The sequence below is a fragment of the Haliotis rubra genome, unplaced genomic scaffold (genome assembly GCF_003918875.1).
Source record: "Haliotis rubra isolate DU_JTF1 unplaced genomic scaffold, ASM391887v1 Scf572, whole genome shotgun sequence".
Classification (NCBI taxonomy): Eukaryota; Metazoa; Mollusca; class Gastropoda; order Lepetellida; family Haliotidae; genus Haliotis; species Haliotis rubra.
This window is the reverse complement of record NW_025767271.1, coordinates 552280-564233: the sequence shown is the minus strand read 5'-3', so window position 1 is coordinate 564233 and position 11954 is coordinate 552280. Positions and strand designations below refer to the sequence as shown.

The 11954-nt window shown below is 38.1% G+C and overlaps 1 protein-coding gene across 5 annotated transcripts in view; it reads right to left on the bottom strand.

The window, feature by feature from the left end:
• Nucleotides 1–478: 478 nt before the first annotated feature.
• The window catches only part of LOC124254486 (target of Myb protein 1-like), a 55155-nt gene continuing 43679 nt past the window's right edge, over nucleotides 479–11954 (bottom strand). For all 5 annotated transcript variants that reach the window (XM_046688293.1, XM_046688295.1, XM_046688294.1 and 2 more), the window contains one exon: nucleotides 479–4599. In XM_046688293.1, the coding sequence (XP_046544249.1) occupies nucleotides 4448–4599 (152 nt within the window). In that variant the 3' untranslated portion in view covers nucleotides 479–4447. The remainder of the gene's footprint in view (nucleotides 4600–11954) is intronic.

Below are 11954 nucleotides of genomic sequence, written 5' to 3'. Positions count from 1 at the left end.
GTGTGCTGTGTGTGTGTTGTGTGTCTTTTGCTCTTGTGTGTGTGTTGCTCTGTGTGGTGTTGTGTTGTGTTGCTCTGTGGGTGTTGCTACTTGTGGTGTTGCGTATGCATGCATGTATGAGAGGGGGAGGAGGTAAATTCAGGTGGTAACAAAGCAACGAGTAAGTACAGTGATGTAAATCTGTTCCTCATACTCCTACAGAATCTACAATACAAGTCAAATCTAAAGAGAGAATACAATATTGCTGATATATAATGATTACTGTCAGTCGTAAGTAAGTGGGTTTGGTCTATACCAGGTTTGAACAGTATTTCAGTCATACCATGTCATATGAATGTACCACGTCATACCTGTGAAACCCATTTGGTAACAATAGTCACTGCATTTTGCTATAAACTGTAAGACAAATGTAACTGGCAATACTCTTCCCTAAAAATAGGACATGATAACTCTTCTCAGCTGATCTGTTTGATTGGCATTTAGAAGCTGAGGAGTATCCTATCTCTTCTGAAGTTGACAACCAAACCATCCTAATGCTCTCTGGAATGCTTGGCCATAGTAAATCAATTAGTTAGTACTCATCCTCATATTTAAAATATGTGTAAATTTTGAAAGCAGTGGGAATTCTATACTTTCCTGTCTTCTTTTGCTTTACACAAACTTTAAGACATGTACACAGTAACTGTCGACCGATTCAGATCAATCATGGATATTTGGTACAACTAGGCAGACTGAGTAAAATTAGGGACCGTGAATACTTGGGAGATATTTTTGGCAGCTGAGACTGAGCACATAATTACTAAAAAGCATCTCTAAAAATATCCATGATTCCTTCTTTGTTCCGCATAGACGTAAACGAACACATAAGTAATTTTCTTTATCCCCAGGTACTTGAGGACAAAGCTACTATGTGAGGCAGTGTTTTGAGTAAGTGAGTGAGTTTAGTTTTATGCCGCTTTTAGCAATATTCCAGCAATATCACGGCTGGGTCACCAGAAATGGGCTTCACACATTGTACCCATGTGGGGAATCGAACCCGGGTCTTCGGTGTGACGAGCAAACGCTTTAACCACTAAGCTACCCCACTGCCCCAACAGTGTTTCGAAGTATAGCAGGTAGTGATGAAATATTCTTAATAATTTGTTACAGGCATACAGACAGCTCTGCATCAGCAACAGTTACAACATTAGAAGCTTCCAAGTAAGTGAGATCAAGTCCATAACAAGAGCGTTCATAAATAATTTCACATGCACAAAACTACTCAAAAATACATTATGTATAACAAATGTTATATGTATAAAAAGGTGAAATACTTATTTCTTGATAGTTAAAATACTAACTGCAACTACATAATTAACAGAATAACACAACAAAATAATCAAAGTAATACACTGTCAGTTAATTCCTGCAATACACGATTGTTACCTTGAGCAAGATAAGGTACAGCTTGTATATAAGATCAGCCAAGACTTATTTAACGTTATACATTACGTATGAGCGAATAGCAACTCTAGTTTCATGCTTTGCAGCCCAAAGCCATGTGGGCAGGTAAAGGCATATGTGAAAGCATGGCCAATTCAATATCGATTAAAACCTGTATTCATATGGGGAAAAAAGATTAAAACAAACATATTTAATGATATATTTAAATAACAGAAGCTTGAATTATTACATAATGTTTGAGTGGCAGATGCTAATGGTAGGACAGGACCTTTACCCCTTTTGTAAATACCTGGTATCCATGTTTATTTTGGGTGAACCAATCATAATTTGCCAGGCTGTTTTCCCTATAAACTCTAAGTGTATCTGATTCAGATAACATAGGCTGGTTAGGCCATATTAAATTACCAAATGGTAACAGAATATCTCAACACTATCAAAAGGTGAGAATCTGAAGACTGCTATCTGCCTGAATGATCACAATATGCACAAATAGAAAAGATGGTCAGAATAGAAATTTCCAAATTGATTCAAGAAAAATTTCAAAAAAATTCCAGATATGTTACTTGTTACATAAAATAAATCCTTGTCAAAAGAATAACCCCTCCAAAAGCACCAGGACAGTCAAATATATTGCAACAAAGCCAAAACTAAACAATAGTTTAACGAAAAAATAAAAAAATATTTTCAATATTTCAATGTGTACTATACTGTCCTATTATTACATAAACAAAGGAAAATTTTCAAACTCATTTCATGAACAGTTGTAGATTATTGGCTACCTTGAAAATATAAGAAGAATATTCCTGCCCATCTACAATAGTCTATAAAAATATTTCTAACTTCAATTTGTGGAAAATCTACCAAAGAACTATTTGGCAAGGTAACAGTTCCAGCATTTTGGTGGTTTAGGTATATATATACAGATTTTCAAAGTACAAGTGTCTTCAAGATAGTCATATTGTTTCATAGTGAGTGAGTTTAGTTTTAAGCCGCCACTCAGCAATATTCCAGCCATATGGCGGCTGTCTGTAAATAATCGAGTCTGGACCTGACAATCCAGTGATCAACAGCATGAGCATTGATCTGCACAATTGTATTGTTTCATAGATATCAATTGCTGATAACCTTTCTAGTAAGGAAATTTGTATGTCATCTGTCTGATACCTTTGAAAGCCAGCGGATGTTTACCAAGTACACCTGGTTCTAAATGGCCACACTCATTAATATAATGGCGTACCACTGACAGAAACAGGCTCAGAATTATTGGAATCTTAGATTTGATCCAACAACCAGAAGGTCTTGACGGGTGTAAGGGACATAACTCATAGTCCCCTGTTTACCCATGTCATAAGATGTACCTAAACTAGTTTGCAAAGACTATGACAAAGATAGTGCATGTGACTCATACTGCATTGAAAAGTATGTGAATGATAGATCCTCTCATCGGATGGTTGTGATGATAAAACAGAATTTAGTTAGATCATGCATTAACCAACTTCAACTCCCAGGGTAATTTACAGCAGATCCACCAAACCAAGCTTTCAACCAGTCAGTTGAACATTGTATCTGCAGTGCCATTACTCGGGATAGCTGTGGGGCAAGTTGTGCCATTAAACCTGAAGCTGAATCAGTGAATATTTGTGGCACTGTTCAAATCATTCTGTATCATATGAGTTCATTCTTTACAAGTAGTGTCAAAAATATTATTGTGTTCTCCCTAAATTGTCAACATCTGCTTTCCAATGTAATCCCTTAACCAGCATTACCAGCTGTTAGTATGAATAAAATAGAAAAAGAGTTAAAATATGACATGTACGATGAAACAGAACAAAACCAGAGGCATTGATTTTCTCGATAGTAAGTGAGTGAGTTGGGTTTTACGCTGCTTTTAGGAATATTCCAGCAATATCACGGCGCGGGACACCAGAAATGCATTTCACACATTGTGAAATATGTCAAAGGTTGAATATCGAGGCTTTCTCAGCTGTCAAACCTCAATTCAAAGAACTGTAGCGCGCTTGTGACAGAGTGTCTTGACATTACTGTGTAACATACCAAAAACACATCATTGTGATGAGATAAAAATAACAACTTAATTATTTCATTTTGTGACAAGCTGAATGATAATGACAACAGCTTAAACAAGGGGGGAGTTGTGTTAGTCAAATACACATACCATACCATACAAGATAGATACCACAACAAGAAATCGCAGGTTTTTAAAGAATGCAGACTTCAATATTTACACGCGTAAACTATCTGAACTCATCAATATCATACTTAACACATAAATTTACACAATGTTTAAAATCAGATATATTCTGATTTAGTAATTCAGCTCTTGATCCTAACTATGGTCAATTCAGATTCTGGCATAAAAAATATTCTGTATGCAGTACAATTTTATCGCCATGTTGATGTCAACACGTAACAATGCAAACACCTCCCATCAACAACCACAACACAATGGAAACATTCTTTCAACAGATGTGCTCATTATCCACTAGACTGTGTGGTGTCCTTATGTCTGACATACTTAGTATGTCAAAATAAATTTCACATTTTACAAATCTACAAACTACATACACTAAGGTTCTTTGTTCAAGTGTAACACCTAGACCACAAGTCTTAATCCTTTTGTCACCATTTCCTCAAAATAGTACAAAATTTATTTTAGAAGAAAACATTTTTGGAACTATCAGCAATATCAAAGCATGATCTGATGAGGATTTCATACCATCTTAGCTAATTGGCTCACAAGTACTGTCAAAAAGTAGGTTCCGGTATTGCAAAATGACTTACAAAGAATAGAACATGGTCTTGAGTGCATGGCAAGTGGATGCATTAACTGTTGGGCTACAGACCAACAATACAGGAGATTCACAGCATCCAAAGAGGTTAGACGTCTAGCAGTTAGTTTCTTAAATGACCTAAACATTTGTGTCTGATTCAGTGTCGTGACCAACCAAGGTACATGTTAACGGTGACGGACAAAGCTGTGACTTCATAAAGCAAACAATGGGTTGTCCTCCTCTTCTTTCTGCAACTGTCGATTACTCCTGGGAGCAGCACGGGACTGTTGCTGACCAGTAGCTGCGGAGATGCTCGGCACATCCGTCGCTGCAGAGGCTCGGTCCGCAAGGAACTTGTCAAAGTCTGAAATAAACATTTACGTGGTGAAGTTCATTCAAAAACAAACAATAACTTAACACCTGTAACTGATAAAACTTATGCTACATATGTGAACCTAATGGTAAATACCTCATCACTGAACACAAACACGAATAAATTTATTGGAAGTTTATTACTATTATTATTAAATCATGATTTAAACAATAAAATGATCATTACTCTTGCTAGTCTTGTAAAATGTTTTTACTGAGATGTATCACCATGAATGATGTTACAATTTTCTCTGAAAGTCAGAATTTTATTGTAACATACTTTCAAAATATTTCAGACTCTGACAATGATAGAGGTTGACCCAAAACAAATTTCAGTCATGAATTCTCTTTTACTCCCTGGTTAAAGATTTGCTTCATTTGTCTCAAATTTACACAAAACAGTTGTCACAAGGTTTATACTTAACACCACACTAAAACAGGAACAAATGATGAATATACACTTAGAATTCACTGACAAAATGGTTAACAAAACCAAAAACATCTTACAAAGATAGCAAGAATAGAAAATAGATTTACAATAATGACATGCTTTAGCTTTCAAAATACATTCTGTAAGGACCAGGATTCCTTACAGAGTTAAAGTAGACAAACATTATCAAACAAAAGTAAGAACTCTTTATAGCTTTAATTAAAAAATTAAAGTAAATTCTGAATTATGACGCTTTACCTCCAGTATTTCAGTCATGTACATTTCTGGGCAATAGTTCACAAAACTTCTGACAAGAGAGGCTCAAATGTATTGTCAAAAACACGACTACTATTCTTATAAATTAAGTTTTATCCACATAACTAATGCATTTTAATAACAGACATGGAATATAACTTGCAACTAACTTTGTTTGATATTTGTTTCTATCATAGTGCACAGTGACAAAACTATATGGACACAGAAAGTGCTTACATGTAAACTGTTACAAACTGAAGAACAATCAAATAGTTACATGTCTTTTGGTGTCAGACCTGTGTAAAGATACAACTAAACACTAAGCATTTTGGTGAAGACAGTGTGTTCTGACATATGAAGAAGCAACACAACATCAGAACATGAAGTCTGTGAAGTCTGCCGACATGATAAGCCTACTCTCTGGGACCCACCTCACAATGTATTCTATGATCTACCTCAGTTCCACGAAGTCTGTGAAGTCTGCCGACATGTGAAGCCTACGCTCTGGGACCCACCTCACAATGTATTCTATGATCTACCTCAGTTCCATGAAGTCTGTGAAGTCTGCCGACATGTGAAGCCTACGCTCTGGGACCCACCTCACAATGTATTCTATGATCTACCTCAGTTCCATGAAGTCTGTGTAGTCAGCCGACATGTGAAGCCTAAGCTCTGGGACCCACCTCACAATGTATTCTATGATCTACCTCAGTTCCATGAAGTCTGTGAAGTCTGCCGACATGTGAAGCCTACTCTCTGGGACCCACCTCACAATGTATTCTATGATCTACCTCAGTTCCATGAAGTCTGTGAAGTCTGCCGACATGTGAAGCCTAAGCTCTGGGGCCCACCTCACAATGTATTCTATGATCTACCTCAGTTCCATGAAGTCTGTGAAGTCAGCCGACATGTGAAGCCTACTCTCTGGGACCCACCTCACAATGTATTCTATGATCTACCTCAGTTCCATGAAGTCTGTGAAGTCTGCCGACATGTGAAGCCTACTCTCTGGGACCCACCTCACAATGTATTCTATGATCTACCTCAGTTCCATGAAGTCTGTGATGTCTGCCGACATGTGAAGCCTACGCTCTGGGGCCCACCTCACAATGTATTCTATGATCTACCTCAGTTCCATGAAGTCTGTGAAGTCAGCCGACATGTGAAGCCTAAGCTCTGGGGCCCACCTCACAATGTATTCTATGATCTACCTCAGTTCCATGAAGTCTGTGAAGTCAGCCGACATGTGAAGCCTACTCTCTGGGACCCACCTCACAATGTATTCTATGATCTACCTCAGTTCCATGAAGTCTGTGATGTCTGCCGACATGTGAAGCCTACGCTCTGGGACCCACCTCACAATGTATTCTATGATCTACCTCAGTTCCATGAAGTCTGTGAAGTCTGCCGACATGTGAAGCCTACGCTCTGGGGCCCACCTCACAATGTATTCTATGATCTACCTCAGTTCCATGAAGTCTGTGAAGTCTGCCGACATGTGAAGCCTAAGCTCTGGGGCCCACCTCACAATGTATTCTATGATCTACCTCAGTTCCATGAAGTCTGTGAAGTCAGCCGACATGTGAAGCCTACTCTCTGGGACCCACCTCACAATGTATTCTATGATCTACCTCAGTTCCATGAAGTATGTGAAGTCAGCCGACATGTGAAGCCTACTCTCTGGGACCCACCTCACAATGTATTCTATGATCTACCTCAGTTCCATGAAGTCTGTGAAGTCAGCCGACATGTGAAGCCTAAGCTCTGGGGCCCACCTCACAATGTATTCTATGATCTACCTCAGTTCCATGAAGTCTGTGAAGTCAGCCCGACATGTGAAGCCTACTCTCTGGGACCCACCTCACAATGTATTCTATGATCTACCTCAGTTCCATGAAGTCTGTGAAGTCAGCCGACATGTGAAGCCTACTCTCTGGGACCCACCTCACAATGTATTCTATGATCTACCTCAGTTCCATGAAGTATGTGAAGTCAGCCGACATGTGAAGCCTAAGCTCTGGGGCCCACCTCACAATGTATTCTATGATCTACCTCAGATCCCCATCAAGCAAAACTTGCCACTAACTTTCAGGCCTGGTCCTCAAAGTAATAGCTGCACTAACTTCAAGGAAATGTCTCTCAAAATGATCTTAGCATTAACCTTTAAGAACCTGTCCATGAAACTGATCACAGCACTTACTAGAAGTCTCTGTTCCTCAAAATAACGTAAGTGCTAACCTGAAAGCCTTGTCCCTCAAAAGGATCTTAGCATTATCATCAAAGCCCTGTCTATGAAAAGGATCAAAAGGATCTTAGCATTATCATCAAAGCCCTGTCTATGAAAATATCTTAATGTTAGCCTCAAGGTCACAGCACACAAACCACTCTGTGGGACAGGGACACCATTATGCATCTGATAAGATATCACTTTATAAAATCTTGTACAACTTTTCTTGCCTTTCAGTGCCAAGAAAATGATTCAAAATCTAGGCAGACATCTGATAAATCTAGTCAACTATCCAATAAAGATCTATCCAATCAGCATCTAGTATCTAGTCAACTATCAGACTGGCATCTAATCACCCTTTTTTCATCAGTATCTAGTCACACATCAAACCAGTAAGTAAGATTAAGTTAGGTTTAATTCTGCTATGCACAGTACCTCGTTAGGATGAGAAAGCCACAATAACTCGGTGCGCCTGGTGGCTACAAGAGTTGTATACTCCCCAGGAAGTTGAGATTTATAATACGATGTGCCGTTGAGATTGACATCCTCTTATCGAGGTAAAAAAAAACAGCGCCTTGACCATGCACTAGTTGCATGGATATGTGTGCTATATAAATATCCAATAATAATAATATTCCAGTGTCACAACCATGTCAGCTCTGTGAATGCCGCTGTGAAGCAGGTCACCAACATTTACCACTTTGGTTAACCAGCAACACAGGTACTGGGCTGATTAACCTAGAAACATTATTGTGGAGAACCAAGATTTGAACACACATAAATTTCTTTATGTGTGACAAATCTGAAAAGAGAATTATGTCCATCCACACACACACTGCACGCCAGACTGTGTCATATTTAGACAACATGACAACACACAAAGGTCTGGTCTGCCTCCAAATAACAAGGAGGAAATGACTGACATCTTGGTTTAAAACGTTTGGTGATTGGGAGTGAGTGAGTGGTGCTTATCATTGCAGTCAGCAATATTCCAGCTAAATCAAGGATCAAAATCGTTTGTTTGTTGTTTTGTTTCAGGCTAATGCATTAACTGCACCCATGTTGTCAGTTGAACTGGAAGCTTTTAATGCCTTTGCCACTATATGCTAACTAACTATCATCATCTGGAGGCATCCACAGAGAAAATACATCACTGACATTAATGAAAACTCATACTTAATAAACTGACAATCCTAAGCATGATAAGGACAAGGATGAACAATTTATCATTTTCTTCAACGACTGATTCTATAAACACATCATACATCTTCATCATCAGTTCTGCTTCCCTAACATTGTGCAAGTTGCTTTTGTTAAAGCAGGTGCCATCTGTTAGCATTGTTAGTGCGGTAACATAAGTAAATATATATTAATATAAGTAGGTATATATATCATGTAAGTTGTGCAATTTAGGTGTTCTAGAGAAGCCACATGTGAGCAGGGCATGTGGAAATCAATCTCACTCAGATCTTTGTGGTCACTACTGCTTCAACAGAGATCTGGGCAAATCCCATTACAAGTCAAGTCAAGTGACCTTCATGATATTTGGCTGGCCAATGAAGATTAGCTAATCAGAAAGCAGCTTTCTGAAGCATTAGTTTCAACCTAGTGATTTCAATTCCAAACAACGATTTGAAGATACTTTGATGAAGTTCATGATTCAAAATTTGAAAAATGAACAAAGAACATTCTGCCATGTTTACACGATGGCCAAGTTGGTATGGCGGCATTTCCCTGTGGCAATGCAAAGTCAAAAATGCTTCAAACGTTTATCTCACTGAAACCAGAGATGGATCAGACGTTCAGCATATAACTGCTTGCATCATTAGCGAGTATCTTTCAACAATATGGAACAAGTTTTTATGGATAACAACTTCTTTATTTCGTGAGTGCGACGTTTCGATACAGATTCTTGACAACGGTACAAGAATCTGTATCGAAACATCGCACTCACGAAATAAAGAAGTTGTTATCCATAAAAACTTGTTCCATATTGTACGTCTCAACTTCTAAAAATGCCACTCAAACAAGTTATTTTTCAACAGTCACTTTCCTGATTCGGTAAGTGTTGCTCTTAATGGTCAGATGAAAGGTTGTGACGTGACCTGAAATGGGATGTCCTCATATCTTTGTACAACAAAAGTAAGCACAAAGCTCAGAGTTTAATGAGATTAATGTGGTAATAGCCTGGAAATCATGATAGCCAATTCTACTACAGAGTATTCTTTTATCATTTACACTAAGCATAATTCTTCTTGAAATGCATCTGTTTTCTGTGCTGCTCCAAGCGTGTAAGATGTTTCAGCGACAGAAATGTGTAACTTAAACAAGCATAGATTATTCTGGGCCTGCTCAGGTCCCCAATCTGTTACTGCCAGTGTTAGTGTGTCAGCTGTTCTAACATAGCAAGACAACCTCCAGCTGCTGACCTGGGGTCAGTTGGATAGACAGCTGCTATGGTAGCTTGATCTGCCACCGTTTCCTTCATGCCGAGTCACAAGACAAGACATGCCAAAGTGGTGGGTAAACTCTAGTGGTGTTCCAACTGATTGAAATAATCAAAGATTGGTCGCAGTGACCAAGCGACCAAGCAATTGATCACATTTTCTCATAATCGAACACAAACGATTCTGCAACTACTGCTTTGGTGTTTGAAATACTTGACGAAGGATATATCTTAGAAGTTGTCAGGGCCTGACAACGTGTTTAATTCCTACAAAACTCACTTGACTTGCTGAAAAGTCATGACTGAATATTTCTTGACTGACTGACTGACTGACTGAGTTTTGCTTTACGCCGCTTTTAGCAATATTCCAGCAACATCACGGCGGGGTACACCAGAAATGGGCTTCACACATTGTGCCCAAGTGGGGATTCGAACCCGGGGCTTCAGCGTGACGAGCCAACGCTTTAACCACTAGGCTACCCCACCACCCCGAATATTTCTTGAAGATACTGGGAACTTTATGTTCTGAACTTCATGATATAATAGTCATCACTTTAAAGTAGCAAGTTGCACCATTTTACACTGGATGTGAAATTCGCCAATGCAATTTGCGCAGTTTCTATATAAAACACACAAAAAAAACAGAGAACAACAAGATTTTTCTTTACACTTATCTGCAATAACAACTTGAATAGGAAAACCTGAAAAATGATGCTAACCAATTTTTTTCGATGATTGCTCGTTGGTAATGAACCAAACATTAATTTTGAGATTTCTACCAATTCCCAACACTAGTAAACTCCACATCAACCAATATATCAGCCTTTTGTCAAGGTCCTATATGGTGGAGGACAGGGACATTACAACTGATAACAGATTACTTTTTTAGTTAATTTACCAACTTTCCTCACATCATGTTATTTCTCAAGATAAAGGAAAGGAAATATTTAAATGTCTGTTTCACTGATGCAATAAGTACACACAATGTCACAAAACATTCCTGTTTTACAGGCTTTACAAGCTTCAGCACTTACTGTCAAGAGAGGCCTTATATAATGCAATAATATCTTAAAAAAGGATGAGGCACACTTTTTATGAAAATCTAATAAGCTATTGTAGTCTGTGGGTATGATCATTTCAAGCTACACTGGTCCATAACATCAAAAAAATGTTCAGTGAGTGAGTTATGTTTTATACCAGTAAGCAACACTATGACATGTAAGACATCCAGGTCACATATTATATCCAACAAATATTCAGTGGTCAGTTCTTACAACAAGCATCAGATACAAGGGACCCATTCTGCACCAGTGTCTATCTAGTACATAAGACAATGCTAACAAGAATCAGATAAATGTCATTTGATGCTCAGTAAACTAGAGGTAGACCTATAGCTTATACTTATAGAGTCATATCGTTTCAATTATTCAATATTAGCTGCATCATAATTTACAACATAAGATAAATATGGATCTTGACATTTTGTTTCTGTCATACAGAAAGACAGTTATAATATATGAGGTACAAACTGTTGTAGGCTCTCCAAGTTGACAACTGCTGATGCAGAGCAGAGACCACATACATATGTCTGTATATGGCCTCTGTTCAGAGAAAGCAAGGAGATAAGGGAGACAATTCACAAATATGAAACAAAGGGAGATAATAGGCTCCAAGGACTTTACCCGCATTAGCGTCATTGTACCAATCCAATATATATGCAAAATATGAAAGACTGTCCCTGTGGCAATACTAACCATACTAATCCAGTGTATATCAAACAAAATTTCCTTTGACGAAAGTAATGCAATGTATATAAAACAAAATGAACATTGTATCCCTTTAAGTATACTTACTATAGTAATCCAGTATATATATAAGACAGAAGAACCGACAACTATGGAACCAAAACAACAAGAATGTCTCCAGAGGTTAACAGAATGTTGACATTTAACCTTCAGCCATTATATGAGCACCGAGTATTACGCCATA